This window comes from Capricornis sumatraensis, chromosome 12 (genome assembly GCF_032405125.1).
Source record: "Capricornis sumatraensis isolate serow.1 chromosome 12, serow.2, whole genome shotgun sequence".
In the NCBI taxonomy this organism is placed as follows: domain Eukaryota; kingdom Metazoa; phylum Chordata; class Mammalia; order Artiodactyla; family Bovidae; genus Capricornis; species Capricornis sumatraensis.
In genome coordinates, this window is record NC_091080.1 from 20629985 (window position 1) to 20654587 (window position 24603).

The window sequence follows — 24603 nt, forward strand, 5'->3', positions numbered from 1 at the left end:
AATGCATCCCAGGAAGCAGATGGCTTCCAAGAGAGCTCATCCAATAAGGCAATGCTCTGAGTCTCTAGCATGGAAGAACCCAACTCCCAAATAGTACAACTAAGCACGTATACTTCTGGATCTTGAGCCCTGCCCCATCTCCCCACCCCACTCCCAGCCCCTAAATAAGGGGAGAAGACATATTTTTTCAGTAAAAATTTGATTTCCCTCCACCCTAACACGTGAACGTTTACTGGGGTATCTGCTGGAAGACAAGATCATAATTCAGAAGGTAACCATCATTATAGACGAAAAGTTTCTGCTCAAAAGGGTGATAGTTAATACTTTGCACATTCTCCTGCATCTTCTGCATTACGATGTTAAGTCTGCCCTCTTGCCCTGTGTTTGTGTCATAGTAGTAGAAAATTTCTTCTATTCTGGTGTTCAGAGTGCGAGTGGCGTATAGAACCCCACACACCATGAACGTGTTAGTAACAGATGGTTTATACTGCTTGGTATGCCAAGTGTTTAGCACCGCAAGTGTGGTGTCATTGAGTTTACTAATCACGATGTTACCAGTGCTGGCTTCAGTTGCATAAATCACCCACAATCCATTCTCATCCACAGCAAAGTCCATATCTTGCCAACCAACATTAGCATATGAAAAGCGGTTATTATAGGCAGCATTAGGGAGAGCTTGGGACACATCAACTCTGTTGGTGGTCAGGTTAATTTTGGCCATATTCCGGGTGTTGTACCAATTGACATACATGTTGTTCTTATAAACTACTGTACCACTGCCTTGGCCATAGGCAATTTGATTCTGTCGGGCATTTGTATACAACAGCAAATCATCCTTTGTATTGTAGAGTCTGTAATATTGCAAAGTTCTCCCATTTGTATTCAAAGGTGCCACCCAGTACACTCCATTGCCTGGATTCTGGGGAGAGTAATCCAGACCCCAGGCACCATACTTATAGCTAAACCCTAGCCAGTTGAGCTGAACTACAGCTGGTTTGCTGACATTCACCACACCGCCGTGCGCACAGCTCCCTAGAGGAACGAAACAAATAAAAGGACATTCTTAGAGAAAATGCATGACAAGATACAAACAGTTTAACATTCTAAGAACCAAAGGAATCCATAAACATTTTTCTTGTCAACACCATGGTTCTGATGGAGAAAAGGCAAAAGCTACCCTTGGCCTTGGTCTCAATGCAAACATGTTATCAGTTCTAGAGAGAACTGTCTCCTGTTGACATGGATGGGCCTTCAATCTGGAAAATGGGTATAGTGGAACTGTGAACAACCATTTTAAATAGTTTAAAAAAGGAAGACTTGGTGAATTTAATGTATTTTCTTCTATGAAATGCATTTCAGCAATATTATTTTATTTCATTTTCCTTATAGAGAAATCAAGAAAGCAAGACCACAGGAGAACGCCTTCCTATTGCGATAAGGCCGTACTCACAGTGGTGCTCTTCACCAGGGCTGGGAGAATTGGGATGAAGACGTCAATCCTGGGCAAGTCTTTCTTCCCTTCCCTTCCCTCTGCCCTTCCCTGGGGCTCCAAGGGCATGTCCACACCAGGTACCAATGCTGCCCATGTTACCCTCAGGAGAGGAAGTTTCTACTGTGGCATTTTAAAGATACAGAAAGATGGTCCTTGTCCATCCCAAACTCCCTAACTATCCCTTCTCCCCAACAACGATTAGTTTGTTATCTAAGTCTGTGAGTCTCTGTTTTGTAACAAATTATCTGTATCATTTCTTTCTTACATTCCATATATAAGGCATGCCATATAATATTTCTCCTTCTCTGTCTGACTTACTTGACTCAGTATGACAAGGTACACTGCTATATTTAAAGTGGATAACCAGCAAGGACCTACTGTATAGTACATGGAACTCTGTTCAGTGTTATGTGGCAGCCTGGATGGGAGGGGACTTTGGGGGAAAAATGGATACATGTGTCTGTATGGCTGAGTCCCTTCACTGTTCGCCTGAAACTATCACAATGTTGTGAATTGGCTCAATACAAAATTAAAAATGTTTAAAAAGAAAGAAAAGAAAGATGGCCCTCGATGGACCTCTAAGAGGCCCTCTAATGGTGGGATTTCAGCTTTGAAAAGTCATGGAAGGTATTTTAGGGTAGCATTGCCTGTTCTGTGCCCAAAGCGTAGATGACGTGGGGACCATCTCGCTGCAGTTACAAGGTGGGCCTTGTGGCTCACAAGCCATAGCCTGCTGTGCCACAGAATGACAGGCCAGCATGTCATCATTCCCAGTCTGATGCCGTCATTGTCACAATGTGTACAATCAAGTGGGACCAGACTCACCGGTCCACTGAATCTACATTCCCTGAAACACCCAGGTGAATGACTCTGGCTGGGCCTTTTGGCCCTTTGCAGAGTCCTCCCTCTGAAATGCCTGCCAACCCAGACATTTATGAGCTATAAAAAAAATAGAATAAAAATCCTCCAGTATTTTTATAATAGCTATCTAAAGATTTGAACAGACAGTTTCTGGAACCTTAATAAATACCCTTAAAAAGCTGGCCAGAAATTTTATTGGAATTACAGAGGAAAGTCAACTCTAAGTACATTAGAGGTCATTTTCCCTCATCCTGCTGCCTAGAGCAGAGCAGGTGAGGAAGGAGGGGACAGAACTTGGCTGTAAATGTGTCGAGGGACTCAGGGAGCCACGAGGGCACATGAGGTGAGCTCAGGCCAGAATCAGAGCTCCAGAGAACTGCCCGATATTAACACTGCGGGGAGCAAGGGGGTGCAAAGCATTCGCCTCTGAGTCTCTGCCTCTGATGGCTACAGAAAGACCCATTTCTTTCCTTGTTAAATGCCTCTCCTCTCACCCCTCCTCATTCAAGGACTGTTCAGAGGTGAAACCATTACTAGAAATCCTGCTTTTATTTTTCCAATCTGCTGGGGCTTTTTGGTCCCGGAATTAAATATGTGCTCCTTAAATGCTCTCATAAATCCGCAGTTGGTGGGAAAGCCAGCCAACCATACAACAGGTAGAGAAATGAAACTGCTCTGTACCCAACCTCAAATAATTTTGCATATCATTAAGCAGAACACAGTCGCGGGTTTATTTTAATAATGCATGCACCATTTCATAAATAAAAAAGCAACGCTTGTTCAGCCAAGAGACTGCTCTTCACTAAAGAAATAATAAATAAAATTATAAAGTATTATTTCCTCTTCTAAAAGTGATCTCTCAGATGAATGCTTGTTTGCTTTTGTTTATGAAACAATGCATGAATTATTAAAATAAAGTTAGTGGTGTGTTCAGTTTAATGATAACAAAAACTGTTTGAGTTTCCATATGCTACTAACCAGATATTCTAGTTAAAATATCTTCCTGAGAACTTATTTATTCAACGACATTTCACCCTCAGGAAATGAAAGAAAGTCTTTTTTCTTGCAGGTTAGAAGACTTAGGCATTGTTTGCTTAATTGAATCTTGCCCTCCTGGAAAAGAAATATCCCAAACCAACAGCAACAAAATATTTAAGGAAAACTTATGTGCTATAACATAGTCAAACATTTTATCATGGGATTAAAGATAATAAACTGTTCTGTCCTAGAGGGAGAAATCCTTAGATATGAAGGGTCCAAAATAAACTTCCCTTAAAAATTACTACTACTACTACTAATAATAATAATAGTAACATTTATTATTTCACAAGTTGACCAAGAGATTAAAATTGTACCTCTTATAAAAATTCAAAAAGACACATGTACCCCAGTGTTCACTGCAGCATTACTTACAATATCTGAACATGGAAGCCAACTAAATGTCCGTCAACAGATAAATGGATGAAGATTTGGTATGTATATATGATGGAATTTTACTCAGCCATAAAAAGGAAAGATTGGGCCATTTATAGAGATGTGAATGGACCTAGAGTCTGTCATACAGAGTGAAGTAAGTCAGAAAGAGAAAAACAAATATTGCATATCAACACATATGTGTGGAACCTAAAAAAAAAAAAAAAGGTACAGAGGAACCTATTTGCAGGGCAGGAATAGAGATGCAGATGCAGAAAACGGGTGTGTGGACACGGGGACAGAGGGAGGGTGAGACGAATTGGGAGACTGGGCTTGATATATATCCACGGCCGTGTGTAAGCTAGATAGCCAGTGCGGACCTGCTGCATAGCACCGGGAGCTCAGCTTTGTGCTCTGCGATACCTGGAGAGGCAGGGTGGGGTGGGGGTGGCAGGAAGGGCCAAAAGGGAGGGGCTGTCTGTGGACACAGAGCTGATTCCCTTCTTTGCACAGAGGAAACTAATGCAACACTGTAAAGCAATTATACTCCAATTAAAAAATAAAATTGCACCTGGTATGAAATTTGAATCTCTCTTCCTCACCCCACCATCGTTCCTAAGCACTCTCATGTCCTTTCTGTTATCCTCCCTTTATCCTCTAACTCTTTTGGACCGTTTTTTATAGCCCTGGCTCCCAACGAAGGAAGAGGAAGTAAGACAAGAACAAAGTACTGTTGTCAATGCTACCGATGTGGCCACAACAGTGACAGCCCAGTGGCAAGGCTACAGCAGGCTTCCTCAGTTCATGGCTGTAAGCTGTCCTAGAAACAAGGATGAAACTGACAGGCAGCCTGGTGCCCACTGCCAGCGCAGAGCCTTGCATCCCCATCTCATCTAGCCCGGCGAGAGACCCCATCCCCTACCCTGTCTACACTGAGCCTCTCCCTACCCTGCCTTATCGCATACCCCTTCCCAGCCCCTTCCTGCATCTCAAGGACTTGAGATACCCCATGCCTTTCCTTCTTTATCCCAAATTTTTCCTGCCACTGGAACAACAACCCACTGCCCAACCAAGACCCAAGAGTTGCGAAAGATCAATGAATCCTTTTGCATTTTCTGATGGAAGAGGACACACCACGGAACTGAGAACAAAAGTACCCTTTCAGCTACTCCACAAGCACGAAAGCCAAGATAATTTGGTGTTAATCAGGTTAGTGAGCTGTTGGAACTTTCTTATCACCCCAGGAATCACAGTTGCAACCTCTCTCTCCATTTGAGCATCTGTGGAAGGCAGCCTGGTACAGTGAAAACATTGCCAGACAGGTTCCAGTTCCAATCCTGCTCCAGCACTAGTGAGCTGAGTATCCTTGAATGGCTTGCCTAACCTTCTGAGTGTCTGCTTCCTTGTGTTAGAAGAAAAAAATAATAATACCTACTCTGTAGAACTGTTAAGAGTATGGAAGACAGGTACATTTAACTCAATAAATGATCAGCATTATAATCACATCATGTTACAACTGAAGGTTTACATTAAATAGTGGTTTCTGGAGGTTTATGGACCCATCCTGGTAGCCAAGTACCCAGAACAGTACCAACCACACAGTGGCACTAAATTATGGCATGAAAAGCTGTTTAGACATCCCAAACTCACCTTTGTTGTCACGGTTATCATTTTAATCACTAAGTTGTGTCCTTAGCTTTCATTATAAAAACACTAGCTCTTTACCCAAGAACATATCTGAATGCTTCCAAGAGCCTGGTAATTATGGCACAAATCATAATGCAAGGAACTCGCCATACCAGGTAGCCTTGTTTGGCAATCTCTTCTTCATCATGAAAGTTATTAGACACTGCCATGGTATTCTGAAAATATCCTGGGAGGCCACAAGGTAAAACTTTAAAATACTCTAACTTGACTTTTTTTTTTTTTAAGTCTCATGGTTAGCAGCACTTTTTAAAAAAAAAACTAAAGATTATATGCCAGCAGAGGAAACATGGGGCTTCCCCAATGCCTCAGTGGGTAAAGAATCTGCCTGCAATGCAGGAGCTGCGGGAGCTGTGGGTTCAATCCCTGGGTCAAGAAGATCCCCTGGAAGAGGAAACAGCAAACCCCTCCAGTATCCGTGCCTGGAAAAATCCCATGGATGGAGGAGCCTGGTGGGCTACAGTCCATGGGGTCACAAAGAGTCAGACACGACTGAGCACACTCAACAGGAGGAAACTTAATCTTGGATCCACCAATGCTCCCTCTCACCTGGGCAACTGAACTTGGAGCAAAGATGAGAATACAATTAACTTGTGAGACTCAGGCAATCAAAATGGTGATAATCAGAAAATAATTAAGATGAAATTGACTCTGAATTGTTGGATGTATGCTCCCCAACGCTCAGCTCTTCCCTCGGCTTGGGATTTTGGCCAGTCAGCCTACATCTTTCGTGGGTCATTTACTGTGCACCTACTATGTGCCAGCACAGAGCCTTGCGCCTCCACCTATAACAGTAACGATCCCAGGCATTCACATCCCATTTTCCTATCTACAGTCCTTTAGATCCAGGGAGAAGAACAGAGAGAAACCCAAGTTGGTTGTTTTTAGAGAAAACAGTTAATCAGCATCAGGCCAATTATCTTAGGTTACGAAGTCCTATGAAATGAAGCAGAAAAGGATGCCATTTGTGGCATAAAGCATCTATAAAGCACATTTTATCGAACCCTAATGCTATGTACTGGTTCTCAGATCAAGCTGACCACGGGGGTAGCAAACGGCAGCTGCCTGCAGGGGCCAAGACAGCACAGAATTACTTTATAGCTGAAACTTGCAGCGAGTCTTTCTTTCTTTCTTTTTTATTCTCTGCAACTCTGCAGTGAAGAAAAGCAAACAGGCCAGATTTTAAAGTCCCATAATAGTGAGTAACTTTAATTAAAGTCTCCACAGGCTCACAACGCCGTGGTGCCTGGGGATTTTCCAATCCTGCATTATCAACCAGTCCAAATAGAAAGAGAGCGAGTGAAAGAAATTGATTTCAAAACATGACAAAAAGTCAGTTTAATATAAACATCATAAATATAATATGAACAGAGCTGGAGGAGGGCCAAGCGGCCTGGCAGGGATCCAGCTGCAACCAAGGTTGTGGGAAAGTGAGAGGGAGTCTGCGTCCAATTTGTTTAAACAACACAGCTGGGCTGGGCTGGCTCACAAAGGCCTAAGTGTCGAGGACTGGGAGAAAGTTCTAGGGGAAAAAAAAGCTAACGAAAATAGGAAAACAGACCGTTTTCTTTCTTAGATCCTAAGCAGTGTGCTTTCTCCCCCATCACCGGCCTTCAGGTGCTGATGCCTGAGGTCCCCAGATGATAGGCAGGAAGGGGTCTGGCACCTCAGCATCAGCTCCATCTCCTGCGGCCTGCGTGATCCCAGGAAAAGCTGCACCCTCCCCACCACGCCCCGTCCTCTGAGACATGGCAGCCCCGAACCTTCTTTCCTGCCCTAAACTGTCTTCATTTCAAGGGATGCATAGAAAACTGCCAGGAAATTTATTCCATGAGGACAGTTTGCTGAGGTTTAAAAAGAGACAGGGGACTTCCCTGGTGGTCCAGTGGTTAAAAATCCAGCTGCCAAGACAGGGAACGGGGGCTCGATCCCACATGGCACCGGGCAACGAAGCCTGCGGGCCGCAGTCACTAAAGCCTGTGCACCTGGAGCCCGTTCTCTGCCCCCGGAGAAGCCAGGGCGATCAGAAGCCGGCACACGGCAGCTAGAGTGGGCCCCGCCCACCGCGGCCACAGAAAGGCTTGCCCAGCAGCGAAGAGCCGGTGCAGCCAAAAATAATACATAAACAAGCGAATGAAAATCAAAATATAAAAAGAGAGGAAGAAGGGGGAAAGGAAGGGGCGGATGAAGGGAGGAAAGAAAGACACGCTCAGGTAGTATCGAGAGGGGGTCACTGTTTGACTCCTGCCCTCCGGGAGCCCTTCGCGGCCCCGCAGACCGAGCTCTCATTTCCTAGCCTAGTTTATTACAGAGAACAAGACCTCCTCTGCGGGTCATACTGTGACAGAGCCTCAACCGCAGAGGAGGAAAAGATAGGCCTCTGAACGGCACCAAGAGGATTATACCAATAGCAGTATTTGATTAAAGCCTTGAAATCCGTGACGGTGACATGGACCCAGAAATGCATGGCCTGAGAGGAAGCAGCTTGTGACAATCGGAGTGAATGAGAATCGCAAGAGCTGTATGATTTGATGAACGGATACCATCCCCATTAAGGCTGAGATGCTCAGGACTTGCAGAGAGAGCTTCTCTGTGACTCCGGCTTCAGGGCTGGACGCTACAGCTTTAGTTCACCGGGAGGGATGTGCTGAAAGGCACAGGGATCGAGCTCTGCTTTTGTCTGCAGCAAGGTGTTCACTTTAATTATCCGCATTAATGCAATAACAATCGCCAGTGCATAAATGTCAGTCACAGAGCTGTGAGCTTCTCAAAAATTGTTTTGTGAATCGTCACTGCAACCCTGCAAGGAACCTAGTACTGTTCTTCCATTTTACCAAGGAGGAGATTAAGGGTATTTTTGCCATGGCTATGTAGCTGGGAAGCTCAGGCCTTTGGCATCCCAATGCCGAGCTCCTGATCCCTACACTCCACCACCCTATTCAAGAAGGCAGTTCAGTTACAGGCAAGCGTCTCTAGGCTACACCTAACCCCCTTCAAGGATGATTCCTGAGAGAGGGACACACCATTCCTGCCCTCCAAGAACTCACAGTCTAAGGAAGACGGCACTGCACATGTAGGTCCAGTTTATGCTTAGTTGTGTCTGACTGTTTACAACTCTTTGGGCAGTAGCCTGCCAGGCTCCTCTATTCATAAAATATTTCAGGCAAGAAAACTGGAGTAAGTTGCCACTTCCTCCTCTAGGGCATCTTCCTGACCCAGGGATCAAACCTACATCTCCTGCGTTGCAGGCTGATTCTTGACCCATTAAGCCATTGGGCCATCCATTACATCCTCACTGAATCCTAGGACATGCTACATAGCATGTGCATTTAATGGGAGCAGGAAGGAGAAATAAAGATGTGGAAGAAGACAGGGAAGTTGGGGGAGATGGAAAAGAGGCAAGGAGGATTCTAGGCACGACCCAGCTCGTCAAATAAATGGGCCAACCAGTCCTTGGAATCCCCAAAACAACGGAGGTGACGTCATGCAGACTGCAGAAGCTTTCACCTGGCCCCCACTAACCAGTCCATCACCACAGAGACGTTCTCCCTGTTAGCAAATGCAAAAAGGTTATGTGCAACTTGTGGATTTTATTTTAAATCAACTCATCATCTGCACTTCTCTGTGCCCCCCAGAATGTGATTATGCGTAGAACAGGTAGGTGAGATTTAAAAGCACAGGAGAATAAACTCAGAGCTGCAAAAATCCCATCCTCCCTTCACCTCCACCATTCCAAAGCCTTTCCCCACCCCAGCTTCAGCTCCTCCAAAGCCTAGGAAAGACGGCGCACCCTTACCTGGCGCAGGGGGCGGGGGTGGATTTTCTTCCTTAGAGGCCTCCTCACATTCTTTGAGCCTGTTCTTCAGAGCCAGGATTTGTCGGCGAATGGCAAGGACATTGTTTTTGTCCAGCGTCTCAAGCTGCCCTACCAGGATGGTCATATTCCTGATCTAAGGAAATCAAAATTCAGAGTGATTTTCTGTTATCGCGCAACTTCTTTCATAAACATTCCAGGGCTGAATCTGTCAGTTAGGGAAAGGTTGCAGGAGAATGAATACACCTGAGATGCTTCTGAACGGTTTCATTTGGAAGAATACATTTCATGGTTTAGCGTGAATGCCTGTCGGATCGCAAGCCGCTGTGTGTGACAAGAAGAAAATGGCAAAGATTTTAAACGCTGTAATGACGGAGGACAGGTTCCATCGAAGCATCCCCAAATGTCCATTAAAGTTCATCTCTGACAACCTTCCTCTGTAAACTCATGTTTACTCATGCCATATTATAATTAAGTTTCTAATGAATGGTAAGGGCCAGAGAAAGCCTGAATCCTAAAACACAGAACTGGAATTCTCAATGATAGTCCATGTCATGACTGTGCTAGGAAACTCCTCATTGATATAAATTATCCAAGCCTAATATTAATGGAATGGCCTTTATTCACAGAGCTTAAAAGCCTTCAGAAAAACGTACTTACAAGAAACTCCTTTAAAGAGACTTGCCAGTATGTGGAGAAATGTTCCAAGAGGGATTAAAGATTATATGCTCATTGGAAACGGGAAAAGAGACCTAGCCCGTCCAAAATCAGGTAAATCATGACTTTCAAGTCCCATGAGGATAAACCCAGAATGAAGAAGACCCCCTGATCTAGCTTGGCCTTGGAGTTGTTCACACTTATATATCATCTTTTTTCTAGAGATATTGAAAGTCATTTGGCTCTGGAGTGGGACTCTGACCATAGCTACTCTTCAGTTAGTATGTTCCCATGTGTGTAATTTGCTATTCAAAGCCAGGCATCCATCTAAAGTGGAACACAGGACGTGCCAGATGGTCATGAACAAGTATAGAATTAGACATCAGAAGAGAAAGATTCCTCTCCAGATCCTAGCACTTGCTCACCAAAGAGTGGAAGTGTTAGTCACTCAGTTGTGTCCAATTCTTTGCAACCCCATGGACTGTAGCCTGCCAGGCTCCTCTGTCCGTGAGATTCTCCAGGCAAGAATACTGGAGTGGGAAGCCATTCCCTTCTCCAGGGAATCTGCCCAACCCAAGGATCGAACCTGGGTCTCCTGCTTTGCAGGCAGATTCTTTACTGTCTGAGTCACCAGAGAAAGAGACTTTGTCACTAATACGCAAGCAGTGATTTCATACCTCCACTTCCAACTGGTCAACGATCACTGTGCTTCCGGCAAAGCCGACCTTCAGCTGCTTGATCAGCTTCTCCATCTCCTTCACTTCCATCTTGATCAGCTCAAAGTCCAGCTCAGTGTAAGAAATGGAATCTTTTTCCATGATCGATACTCGGACAGTTAGGTTTAAGAGTTTCTCTTCATACTTGCTGATTAATTGGACATACTCCTTTACCTGAAGGGCAAACAGCTCACGTCAGTTCTCAGGGGGATGTCACGCAGCCTTCCTCCACTACCAACTCCTCAGGGACTATTTGATCGCGGTCAATCTTTTTGAAGTAAAGCCAAGTATCAAAAATATATTTAACTAGATATTTTAAAAAATCAATCCAAGTACAAACTAAAAAGAATTCATTGTTATGATGGGGAAGGAGGTGACTTTTACACTTGCCTAGACTAAAAATAATTGTGCTTCAGATCATCATTCACAACTACAGTTTAATCTCCACTTTAATGTTTGAGAAGATATTCTCTCTCCAAACTACAGTGGTTTGAATCAGGCCCACCCTCTTCCACTCAACACACATGCTCTAAATCAGGGTTTCTCAACCTCAGCACTATTGACATTTGGGGCTAGATCATTCTTTCTTGTGTATTGTAGGATATTTAACAGCATCCCAAGCCTCTAAGTGCAAACAGTGCCCACCCACCCACCCCCAGCTGTGACAACCAAAAATGTCGCAGACATTGCTAAATGTTCCCCAGGTGCAAAACCACCCCACCTGCAACCACCACCCTCCTTCCATTTAGAACCACTGCTTTAAATGGAATTTATTTTCTAGAAGAGAGAGACATGCTCTCAGAAGAATTCCCGCTTTGATTACCATATGCAATGAGTTTTGAATCCCTCTGCCTTCTACAGAGTACCATAAAGACTCAACCTACAAAGTATGGTTTTCTCTGGAGTGTCTAGGAGTGGGATTTGCTGGATCACATGGGAGCTCTTTCTTTTAGTTTTTTAAGGAATCTCCATACTGTTTTCCATAGTGGTGGTACCAGTTTGCATTTCCACCAGCAGTGTAGGAGGTTTCCTTCTTCTCCACACCCTGTGCAGCATTTATTATTTGTAGACTTTTTGATGATGGCCATTCTGGCAGATGTGAGGTGATGCCTCCTTGTAGCTTTGATATGCGTTTCTCTAATAATTAGTGAAGTTGTTATCTTTTCGTGTGCTTTTTTTGTCATCTGTATGTCTTTGGAGAAATGTCTATTTAGTAACCAACAAGGACCTACCATATAACACAGAAAACTATACTCAGTTTGAAATAACCTGTAAGGGGAAAGAATCTGAAAACAACAGATACATATGTATGTGTAACTGAATCACTTTGCTGTGCACTTGAAACTAACACAACACTGTAAATCAACTACACTTCAATTTTAAAAAAGAGACCTAACTTACTCCTCAATATGTGAGATATGTGCTATTATAAAGTACCCATTTCATTAACTGCATCCACATATTTATTCCAAGTTTTTTCCAAGAACTGATTATTGCAATCAGACCTTTAAATTACACATTTGTTGCATATATTTGAATGTCTGATCATTAAGCTAAAATACTTCCAAAAATTCCCTTGGCGGCTTAGTGTATAATTGGAATCTCCAAATGGATATTTCAATAAACACAGTTGGTGGTTCTTTCAGTATCTGATCTCTAAAAGAAATGCCATGGCTTTTTTTCAAGGACCTGCTCATTAAAAGTTGCCAGTTTTTATACTCTTTTAAAAATTTGAAGAGAAGTAATGCTTTTCCCTCCAAACTGTGCTAATGTCAAGTAGCTGATCCACAGGGCCTGGATGAAGTCAGAGCCAGATGTCAGCTTCTAATCCTTCTAATACCAAAGGCAGCCCTAACTTCTGTCATTTTAGCCCTTCCACTTAACCCCACTGTACAAATTAGAGTAGACTCATAGGCCACAGACCTAAAGGCCTAGGGCTGCAGGCAAAGAGGATTTTAATTAAAGTTGAAAACACAGCCCTTGGCACTGCTAGCATATCTCCTCGGGCAATGGATGCTCATTGCCATCAGAAGAGGCTGATAAGGCTGGTGACATTTCGGAGGATAAGGAGGTTAAAAAAATAAATAAATAAATAAATAAATATATATATATATATATATATATATATATATATATATACACCTAATAAGTTTCACTCAAAAGCACAAACTCAGATATAAGGTAGCCAGGTTTCAACTTCTCGAAAAATCAGGCATAAGATTTCTGGCTGTGAGAAAAACAATAATAATAATGAAGTGCCAACCCACGGCAGAAATGGGAGTTTGCAAAATGAATATTCTTGTTGGCATTTGGCCTTGCCAGCTCTTGGAACAAATGAAACACCCTCAGCTTTCCTGGAACATTTTGGTGGCATATCACAGCTGTTGTTCTATAAAAATGAGTGATTCAACTGTCATTTCTGCTAAATGAAATGTGGCTCTCCCAGATTCGCCCTGCACACCAAGGCCGATCCTGACAATTGTTGCCTCAGAGTGCATGCGGTGGGCCTGCCTTGCTTCTGCCACAGAGTGGAGGGTCTCGAAAGGTCTGTTTGGGGAAAATCTTGAGGTTCTCTCAACTAACATTCCAAGAATAGCTCCAGGATGTTCAGGAAAGTTGGAATCATCCACAGAGTTACAGAAGGTAGAGGAGAATTTGAGAATGGGCCAGAAAGACTTCACGGTGTGCACTGTAATCATTTAAAGAGATTGTAAGTCTGAACCCTTCGCATGTACGGATCTCTAGTGTTGAGAGGGAACGGACAATACTGGAAACATCCCAGCTCTCTCTGGAAGGTGCAGCCTCAGCAAAGGCAGCCCAGCTTGCCCAGGGTCATCTACCCCTAAGGGGACACCTCCCTGTGTCAACATTGTTACTGCAGAGCTCCCCATCACTACAAATTTGATGACTCATCTAGGCTTGCCTTCAAACCCTCAGCCCTTCATACAGAGCTTTTCATTCTTTTATTTGTTACACACATGTCATTGCTGGATTCTCAGGATCAGACTCTACAGAACAACAACCATTGGCGGCTGGCTATTGTTCTCTACATCGTGGTCTTGCAATAGGTAAGAATGCAGCTCAACTGGCTTTTAGACTAAAGAATTAATCTGGCTCACGTTTCTGCCAATTCCTCAAAACCTGTGATCATCACCATAGCCAGATTATTCAAAACAAGTAAATGCACTTTGCCACATACTGTCATTTTAATATGTTTTTGACAACAAGATTAACTGAGCGTGAATTGATCATCAAGACATATGAAGCACTGTGGAGCGAGACCCACCTAAGCACAAATCAGGCTGCTGTACTTCATGGGCAAATCACTTAATTTCTCCAAGCCTCCATTTCCTCCTATAAACTGGGGATAATGGTATCACATTTACACGATGATTGCAAACACTAGAGATAATGTATATTAAGTGCCTGGTATGGTGGGTGCCCTATAAATTACAGCAATTATTAGACAGACAGTGATTTAAGGCTTTTTTTTTCAATCTGACCTTTTAATTTATTATATTTCACTGCACAAAACATCGCTCAATCGATGTTGTTTGTCTATGGGTTGCCTAAATGTCTCCCCGGCTGCCTCAACCCTCTCATGCATGAGGGACTATTAGCAAAAGTGTCATATTAAATAACTTGCCCCGAAGACCGTACCCTCTCGAGAAAAAAACTCCTGAGCCACCTTGCGTGCTGTCTCCTTCCGAAGTACAGTGACAAGGGGACATCTCAGAAACCACAGCAAAGTATCAAATGCTTTCAGCATCTTATGTGGGGCCCATCCCTGTCTTCTTCGTGTCCTGATAGATAATGAATCAATGTCTGGCAGTCTAAATCCTTTTCTACCGGCCTGCTCGAATGGGCATTCCTCCGGGCCTCCAGACAAACGGGGATTTCCAAGGCAACTAAGGACAGCTATAATAATTCACCTGGAACTCAAAAGCCCTCAGCTGAAGAGATAACTTTGGATGGAAAGCATTATTGACCTGCTGCACCTCTTCTTGTGTGTGCTGGGCTTAGTTGCTCAGTCATGTCCAACTCCTGACCGCATGAACTGTAGCCCACCAGGCTCCTCTGTCCATGGGATTCTCCAGGACAGGATACTGGAGCGGGTTGCCATTTCCTCCTCCAGGGGATCTTCCTAACCCAGGGATCTTTGAATCTGTGTCTCTTGCATCTCCTGCATTGGCAAGGGGCTGCTTTACCACTGAGCCTCCAAGAAAGCACGCTTCTCTTCTTAGAGGATGGTAACAGTGTGGCCGAGAGGGAAAACAAATGGACTGATTCCAAGACCCAGAGTCCTGATTTGGCTCAGCCAGCCAAGAGACCTTTACATTTATGCCTCTTTACCCGTATGAACCTCAGTTGACCCATCCCTACCATGGCGGAAAGAACACTGACCTACCTGCCTTAAAGGGTTTATTGAGTGTAGAACCAGAAACATTCAGAAAAAGCACAGAGGGAAGTTGTTCATGTCACTGCTGTCATCCTTAGCTGGCACACCCTGAATCCATTATGTAAATCTCAGGGGCAGGTCAATTCCTTTCTTAGGCCTCAGTCGAGAATTTTTTTTAGGACCAGCTCCTGACACTTCCAGAATTGAAAGTTCCTTCATCTACGCTATACTTCTTCCCCATCAATTATTAGCAAGGCTGATGCCTCTTGCCCCCCTCACAGGATTAGGATTATGCGTCCCAGATTCACAAACCTTTCCCTGGAGCAGCCTAGGGTTTCAAACTGCCCTTCACATCCCTGCCAGCCAAGAAGACATGCAAATCAGTAGCTCCCACTATTTCAAAGCAAATGACTCTAACTGAAAAGATCCTTACCTAGGATTTTCCTCCACTTGTTATGTTTTTATGCATAACTTCTTATCTGTACTTGATTATGCTGGAATAAGACTATGAATATTAATGATTGGAATTTATAATTTAGTGCTGTGCCTTTTCTGCTGATTAATTCAAGGACATTTTACTTCCTAAGAAGCTAGGCTCCTGGAGTCGTCAAACACATTTTCCTGGACACTCATTTAAACTCAGAATATTTATCTACCAATTCAGGTTGAAAGCAGGGGCTCAGCCTCATTGGAATTTTTGTCTTAAAAGATAACTAGGCTGGATGTTGAGGTAGCGGAGCTGAAATTTCTTAGGAAAACTTATTTCGAATCTTGCAGGAAAGCCAGAACCCCTTGTAAGTTAATGGAGTGGTATTATTAATGAATAATGCATCATGTGATGATAGCCTAGAGTGGACTTCACCTGTGCAGAAAGCAGGAGGCTTTCTATCTGATTTTGACTTGGCTAAAAAGGTTAAAGGGGTCAAAGCTGGAATGCCAAGTTCATTGTTCCAACCAGCTTGGAGAAGGGCTAACTCAGGGATATGATGTCCTCGGGCTGGAGGAAGCAGTAATCAGGGGTTCGGGAGGTTTCTACCAAGGCTGAGTGACCTGCTAGATTCAAATTCCCAGGGAAGTCTTCAATTTGGGGTTAATGCGAGATGCATCTGATATAATGACCCTGCTGAGACAACAGAGGCTAACTCCAAGAAAGAGAGAGAGGCAGAGATGGAAGAGAGTGAACTGATGAAACAGGAGGAAGGGAGGAAAAGAAGGGAGAGCGAGGAAGGTGAGAGGGAGATTCGGGGGAGGGAAGGAGGAGAAAGAGGGGGAGAGACCACGCAAGAGAAGACCCAAACGAGTGAAAAACGATAACAAAATGAGAACGAAGAGGAAAGAAAGGCCTGAGGCAAGAGGGGGAATAATGGACTAGGAAGAGGATGAGAAGAACGCAAGGACAGGAAGACAGAACCTAAGGACAGAGGAGAGGAAAGAAAAGAAGGCAAAGCTGTAAGGACACCAAAGAGGAAGACCAAGAGGAAGAAGAAACCACAGAACCAAATAAAGGTTTCAGGCTTGAAATTTACAGGCTTTCTTCCAGCTTCCTGGAAGGATATTGAAGAGAGTTTCTCCTGTGGGGCGAATCATCTCCACCCCGTCTTTGTCCTGTGCGCTCACCCCTCCTGCTATGGGGAGCTCCACAGTTTACTGCGAAGCGAACGCTAAAGCTCCATTAGATGCAAATGCGCTCCTTGATGGAGTGAAGAATGGCTGCTTACATAGTCCTGAAGAAAAGCCAGGTGGTCTGTGCGTAACAAGATCTTGTTGGGAGAGGCAAAAAGAGTAAAATGCTTACTTTAGAAAGCTCTTTCTCGAACTTCTTGGAGATAGTCTGAGCTGTGATTTCCAGGCGTTCCACTCTCACCACAGGAAAGATGTTGTCCGGCAGGATAACAGAGCACTGGCAGACCCCACGGTCATCTCTGTTGCCAGTGAAGTTGGAAAATGACTGCGAATAAAAGTAAGTTCAACATCAGTGATAAGCTGGGCAATGAGCTTTTTGGCAAGGGGAGTGGCAGAAATTGACTTGTCCAAAGAGTGTTTCAGTTCAGTCGCTCAGTCATGTCCAGCTCTTCGCAACCCCACGGACTGCAGCACGCCAGGCCTCCCTGTCCATCAACAACTCCCAGAGTTTACCCAAACTCCTGTCCATTGAGTCGGTGATGCCATCCAACCATCTCATCCTCTGTCGTCCCCTTCTCTTAGAGGCAAGCAAATGGAACCCAATACATAAATGAACGGAATCACAAAAACACCCAAAGCTGCTGCCATGTCTCACAGGCACAGCTCATTCAGTGGTCAGCCACCTCTCCACCTGTTAAGTAAACCATATGGTTCACCTTTCCAGAAGAGTCTTAAAGGAAATTATTACTGTCCCCATGTAAGGAAAATGAGAGTCCTAAGATTGAATTTTAATTCTACCATTTACTGGATCTGAATTCTCTTCAAGTCTTGGTTTCCTCATCTGTCAAACAGAGAAAATCTACTTCACAGGGTTGTCCCCAAGAGGAACCAAGTAATGTAAACCAAGTCCCTGGTACATGGTAGGTGATCAGTAAATGTCACTTCCTTTTCCTTCTGCTTACTCCTTTTCTTTCCTACACCTCTATGCCAGTCCCAATTCATTGCTTTCCAGAAGAATGAGGAAAACATCAAAGATATGGGTTACAGTGAAGTTGTACAGTGCAAATTCACATTCTCTCTTCACCTGGGAAAATATATAATTAATATCCTTCAAAATGGCAACAAACCAACCATTTGTCACAAACTGAACAATGTATGAGTCTGAAGGTTTTTTACAAATTTTTTAAAAGTTTTCCAGCTTACCACTTGCAGAAAAATCGTTTTAAAATATTTGATGTTTCTTTAATATATTCAGGCTCACACTTTGGTGCCAATGCATATTTTAAAATGACAGGTTTGAAAGATCCTGTTTTTCTTTTGTCCCCTTTGAACTTCCCCAAGGGGATCCCGGCACAATTAACATTTTTTTTATTACTCCAATTGCTTTGCAGAGTAACTCTTGGCAGCCCACTGACTGTGCCTTTCAATGATCTTCTCTGACGGCAAGCCCAAAGCTCACCTGTACAACATCAGCCCAAAGGGTCTCTTTCCGACACTACCAAGGGCAAAGGGATGGTTTTCAGAATTTGAAGAGATGCAGGCTACACTTCTCAAAGTTTCAGAGGTCAGCTGGCTATTGATGAGGTTGTGTGCTCTGTGATTTAATGTCTACCAACTTCCCTAATTCCTAAACAAGCTGAACCTGGATGCTTGTATAATCAAGATCTAGTCCACCGGTGACCCCTGGACCAATTAATTCAGGCTTTTGAAGCTAAATTGCTTGTTTGTGTGTGCGCACTAAGTTGCTTCAATCATGTCCGACTCTTTGTGACCCTATGGACCATAACCTACCAGGTTCCTCTGTCCGTGGGAATCTCCAGGCAAAAATACACGCCCTCCTCCAGGGGATCTTCCCGACCCAGGGATCAAACCCACATCTCTTACGTTTCCTGCAGTGGCAGGCATGTTCTTTAACACTAGCGCCACGTGGGAAGCCCTCATTGCTTATTATTTTAACCTAATCTTCTTTTAAGATGAGCAAATTATATATATATCTACACATATACATGAATGAGTGCAAGTCATTTAGTCATGTCCCACTCTACAACCCCGTGGACTGTGGCCCACTAGGCTGCTCTTTCCCTGAAGTTCTCCAGGCAAGAATACTGGAACGGGTAGCCATTCCCTTCTCCAGGGTATCTTCCTGACCCAGGGATCGAACCCAGATCTCCCACATTGCATGCAGATTCTTCACCAGCTGAGCCACCAGGGAAGCCCAAGAATAAGGGAGTGGGTAGCTTATTCCTTCTCCAGCAGATCTTCCCTACCCAGGAATCAAACCGGGGTCTCCTACATTGCAGGCGGACCTCTTTACCAGCTGAGCTCCCAGGGAAGACAAATATATATATTTATTTGTACCCTAAACACTGTATGGCATATTAATTCTTAACACTGGCCTCAACTTGTTTTGCCAGTCACACCCCACACCTGCAAACCTTGGGGAGTAAGAGGAAGGACAAGTGCTGGACACCGGGGCTGGGAGGAAGGGAAGGAAGGGTCTTTACCAGGGACGAATAAGGACTAGACAGGTCACACCAGGAGCCTGCTAGAGAGCCCAGCCTTCTTGGGAACCGGCTTTATCACTCGCATGGAAGGTAGAAAGCCTCCAGTTAAGGGTGCCAAAGTTTTTACAGGAGGAACCATATATCACAGGCCTTTGAAGAAATAGCTTATTATAACAACTGTCTACCAAAAGAAAGGTCTTTCATTGCATTTTGACAAGGGGAGGTTAATTAGCTGCACAAGACAGGGTTAGGCCATTCTGAGAGTTCTTGGAAAAGCTCTGTCAACTCCCCAAACAGCAGAGATCATCAAGCAGTTTCTAGACAATCCACTGAAACTACCAGCTCACAACTTTTCGTCCTGAAGTTCACCTGAAAGGCAGGCAGATAATTATGAGCGCTACTGACAGCCGTTGCACTGTCTTGTATTGAACATCTCTGTCCTGGCGCTGTGGACTCCCCAGCTCCCATCCTGTTTATCATCAGCCCAGGGTGCTCAGCTGACATCACAATGGCCCATAAGCTTGATCAGTGTTTCCCATTAGAGATATTTCTATTCCTTGCATTCAGAGATGATGAAACTAATGGTGATGGGTCTCCCTCCCTGGCAGATGCTTAATCTCTATGTGAGTATAATGCGGGGGATGGGCAGCAAAAATAAGTGCGTGTGTCCCGTTGGCCTTTGGAAGGGTACGAGATCCACCCTGTGGACCCCACAGACACCTTACACTGATCAATTCTCACTCAAGCTGTGTTCAATTCACATTTACTGGCATCTACAATTTTCCAGGCTCTGACTAAAGGAGACAAATAAGACCCAATTCCTGCCCAGTTAATCAGGCCCACTGTCATTATGAAAGCCTTAGTGTCTTTCTTCTCAACAAGTCCCTCAGTCTGACGACAAAAGCACCTGGCTCGTGGTTCTGACTCTGCCTGTTGCTGTGTGGGGTGAAGCATGGAGCCTTACCTTGTCGGGGAAACGAGGGTCACGATAGCGCCCCCACCCCCACTTTGGAGGGTGCCATCTGAGGCATCTGAAGTGCCCTGAGCATGCCAGCAGAAAGTGAGGTGCACATTTGTGATTGCAGGCTGCAATTGGCTCTAATTAGCAGCCAAGTCTAAGTGCCTGTAAAGATTCAAGGCATAAAATAATGGTACTCAACATTTTCAAAGTACAGAAAATGATACGTTTGGAACTTGCTCAATGACAGTTATAAAGGGGTTTTCTACCACTTTCCAAAGAGCTCATCAAACTGACAGCCAACTCTAGAAAACTGGATTTATAGTGGAAGTGACACCTAGCCTGCTCTGAAAAAAGAAGTTGGAGTCGCGATACTAACTCACCAGAGGCAGATAAGGAAACCAGGAAGGACATTAAAGCCTCTAAGTATAATTTAACTACCATTCGTTATCTACTTTTAAATATTTTATTTCCTTACCAAACACCAGACACTTTGGATTTCTCTGTTGACTTATATTTTCTTTTCTAGTATTTTAGGTGATCATCTTACCCAAAAGCTGGTTTCTAATTGGTGATCAAACTCTGACCTCATTTTTAAAGAAAATGCTAACTGGGTCTCGTTGTCCCCAGAAATCATTTACTATCATGGAGTAAAATGATGTGTCTTCTGGCTACAAAGAAGCAGTGTGCATATTCATGGTTCTCAAACCATTCTCTTTAAAATGAGCACTTCTCATCTATACTCTCTGAAAATGAAAGCTGCATGGAGACAGACAGTGGAAAGCATGAGCAGCTAGGGGTTTCCCAGGTGGCTCAGTGGGTAAAGAATCTGCCTGCAACCCATGAGACACGGAGATATGGGTTCGATTCCTGGGTTGGGAAGATCCCCTGGAAGAGAGCATGGCAATCCAGTATTCTTCCCTGGAGAATACCATGGACAGAGCTACAGTCCACAGGTCACAGACAGACAGACACAACTGAAGTGACTGAGCATATGAACAGCTAAGTTTGAGCTGTATCAGTGGCTGCTTTAGCGACTTTAAGCCGATAACGTTATTTCACTAAGCCTCAGTTTTCACATCTCTATAATGGGACCATAAATTTTACTTACCTCTGTGGATTAAATAATATATATTATATACTTAATGTAGTTATGGCATTTATAAAAGTCATTCAGAGAACATTATTGCTGCCTTTTCTATCTGAGCCCTATGCAAATTTGATAACTGCCTTGAGGTTATCAAATGGTTTTCATTGCCTTGAGGTTCTGATGGTGAAATGGAAACAAACAAAAGCCTTTTCCTCCTCTTGTCCTATTGGCCCTTCCAGTCCAATGATCACGTAAGCAGCCACCTGAAATGTGAGTAAAGATCATAGAAATACAGAGGACAGAAATCACACCTTAGCACAGAAAGCCTAGTTGTTACAGAGTAAGACTCCTACAGAAATATCCAGAGCTGATGTGGGCAGAGGTGGAGGATGCTTCCTGCGCCCAACCTCTCACCCCTCCAGGCCTCTTCCCACTTCCTCAAAAGAGATCCATCCCCTAAACTAAGGTCAATGTACGTCCCAGTTACCAGCTGCTGTGCTTATTCAGTTGTGTCCAATTCTTCATGATCCCATGGACTGTAGCCCACCAGGCTCCTCTGTCCATGGAATTCTCTCGGCAAGAATACTGGAGTGGGTTGCCATTTCCTCCTCCAGGGATCTTCCCAACCCAGGGATCGAACCCAGGTCTCCTGCGTCTTCTGAATTGAGGGTGGATTCTTTACCTGCTGAGCCATTGGACCAGACCCTTTCTAGCCCTTGCTTCCTTTTCATTTGTTGGTTGGTCTTGTTTTTTGCTCCTGCTATTGTCATTTTGAGCTGGAAATGACTCTTAAGACTCCTTACAAGAAAGACTGAAAAGCGTTAACGCTCCTCCAGGGACATACCATGTGTAACAGCACTTTCCCAAAGACCAGGGTCCCCTCCTCCTACTCTGTCACCCATCTCCCTTGCAAACAAGGCTCAGAGTCACTTTCAAGGCTCCAACAGAAACATCGAGGGTCTCCGAGGGCAGCAAATCAACTAGACGAACTTTTCTGGAGCTTCTCCTGGCAGGGCTCATCCCGTTACCATTTGTATCTGGGTTAGAACCCAGGCAACTTCATTTTTTTAAGTCTCTCTCCACTCCGCCCCAATTCTAAAGTACAGTCAGGTTGGAGAACCTCTTGAAAGCTTAGATTTCTTTATCTAAAGCCCCCAGCTGGAGAACCAAAATGCTGTCTCTCTTGCTAACAATTTAATTATTTTACCCGGGGTTTTAACTCATTTTCAAGGCACCTTCAGTTAACAAAAGGAGTCATAAATCTTTTAGAGTGTTCAGGACTACCCATCCATGAAATTATATTCAGGTCTCCAAAAAGCCAAAGGAAGGGAAAGAAGGCAGTTCTTAGACTCTGGGGCCTCCTTACCTGGGACTTGGAGCTGGAGGTGGACCAGGCAGAGTCAGGGGGGTAGCTGGAGCTGAAGTCGGAGGTAGGGAAGGAGACAGGGGTGGGGAAGGAGGGGAAGGTGGTGGTGACCCCCCAAACACTCATGATAGCTGAGTGGAGGAGGCCCAGGACGACCAACAGGCAGGAGAAGCCCGGCTTCATCTTGTGCCCTAGGCTGAAGTCACTGAGTTTTGCGGGAGTCCCCGGGCTTCTTAAAGGACCCAGTGGGGATTTCCCCCCAGGCCCATTTACAGGCAAAGAGGAAGCTTCCAGAGTACACATGACCACCCAGGAAGGTGAGGACACCCAGGATCCTGAGTCATCTGCCCACCAGGTCCCGGGCCCCACTCTGCCAGCTGCCCTTAGATCTGAGTATCGCCTGCCAAATATTAACTCAAATGAGCTTGTTGAAGCCCAGTATCTGGTTTCTGACTTGACACTTCCTTGAGATAGATGAGATGAAAGTAGTCTTTATGAATGAAACAGAGGTTGGGAGCGCCAGGAAAGAAAAGCAAATCTCAGCGCTGTTCCCAGAAGCCACCTCTATTTGTCCCCTGAGCCTCCCCCAGCTTTGTCCTGAATGCCGCCTGCCATGGGCAGTAGGGGACTCCATCTAGAGACCGGGACTCTCCCCAGGGATTCCGTCTTCACTGGTTACTGCCCAGGCTGTCTCCGACCTCAACCCTGCAGGGTATGCGTCTAAACAGAATATCTCAACAGCCCCACTAGGAGGGAGACACCTGCAGTGAGTCTACCCTGGAAAACCCAGTCAAGGACTCTGTGCTCTCAAGCATTTGCCCCTGCGAGCTTGACAGAGGAGAAAGGACCCAGGCAGGAGACTGCCCCACACCCGGTCCGGAGGCCCATGTTGGTTACTTTCTTTCTCCAGAAGGTTCTCTCTTGACCTCCTTATCCCAGACCCTGTTGTGATCCAGGTGGGCATTCAAGAGCTAAAGGTGTATTAATGAAACTGGGAATTAGGGGTGGTCTTCAGGCCCCACGTGCAGAGGCCCCAGAGGATGAGATGGCTGGATGGCATCACCGATGCAAGGGACATGAACTTGGGCAGACTCCGGGAGTTGGTGAGGGACAGAGAGGCCTGGCATGCTGCCGTCCATGGGATCGCAAAGCATGGAAATGACTGGGTGGTTGAACAGCAGTCAGGCCCCAAGTGCACCTCTCCACCATCTCACACACCCCTGTGACCTCGGCCTTCCTGCTGCAGAGGAAGCAAGTGTGTTGGCCTGAATAATAAAAACTAGCTCTCCTTAGTCAGTGACCTTAGGCAAATCCCTGAGCCTCCTAGAGTTAGAACAATTGCTAAGTCATTAGAATTTAATGAAACATTGTATTAGAAGTTGCTTCTAAGCTTTGAAAGTGTTAAGTCTCTCAGTGGAGTCCAGCTGCAATCTCATGGACTGTAGCCTATGAGGCTCCTCAGTCCATGGGATTCTCCAGGCAGGAATGCTGGAGTGGTTGCCATTCCCTTCTCCAGGGGATCTTCCCGACCCAGGGATCGAACCCAGGTCTCCTGAGTTGCAGGCACATTCTATACCATCTGAGCCACTCACATTTTTTTGTGTACTGTTTTGGTTTTATTTTTAATTTTCTAACCCAGCCCAGTATGTAAAGCTGTTGGGTTCCAAAACGGAAAGAAGGCCCCTGCCCCGCTCCATCCCCACCGCCTCCCAGGAGTGCTTTGGAAGACCAGATCTGAAGGGTGCTTTGACCTCAGGGGCTGCACAAACTCAGAATGAACACCTTACCGTGCTCTTGTGAGAAACAGGATCTTAAACTCTTAGCATATTATTCAGATACGGGGGAGGGGATGAGCAGGAAAAATAAGAATGAACAAATGAATAGAGAGTGAGGGAAGGAGAAGAGACAGAGGGCAAGGGTACACTCAAGGCGCCCTGAGACCGCACCCCTGGTTGCACGCCCCACGCAACCCCCGACCCAAAGGGTTAACTAGACACTAACTCACA

General features: G+C 44.8%; 1 protein-coding gene across 1 annotated transcript; it reads right to left on the minus strand.

Moving 5' to 3' along the window:
* Positions 1-229: 229 nt before the first annotated feature.
* OLFM4 (olfactomedin 4) lies at positions 230-22780 on the minus strand. Its single transcript, XM_068984750.1, has 5 exons — positions 22598-22780; positions 16852-17004; positions 10619-10831; positions 9267-9420; positions 230-1032 (listed from the first exon to the last, which is right to left on the minus strand). Exons 1-5 carry the CDS (start codon positions 22778-22780, stop codon positions 230-232), a joined length of 1506 nt encoding a protein of 501 aa, XP_068840851.1.
* Between the last annotated feature and the right edge of the window lie 1823 nt (positions 22781-24603).

Coding starts and splice junctions, on each gene's coding strand:
- OLFM4 (XM_068984750.1), bottom strand. CDS start 22,780: ATGAAGCCGGGCTTCTCCTGCCTGTTGGTCGTCCTGGGCCTCCTCCAC. Junction 9,421..10,618: donor TTGACCAGTTGGAAGTGGAG/GTATGAAATCAC, acceptor TGATTTCCTTAG/ATCAGGAATATGACCATCCT. Junction 1,033..9,266: donor ACCCCCGCCCCCTGCGCCAG/GTAAGGGTGCGC, acceptor TCGTTCCTCTAG/GGAGCTGTGCGCACGGCGGT.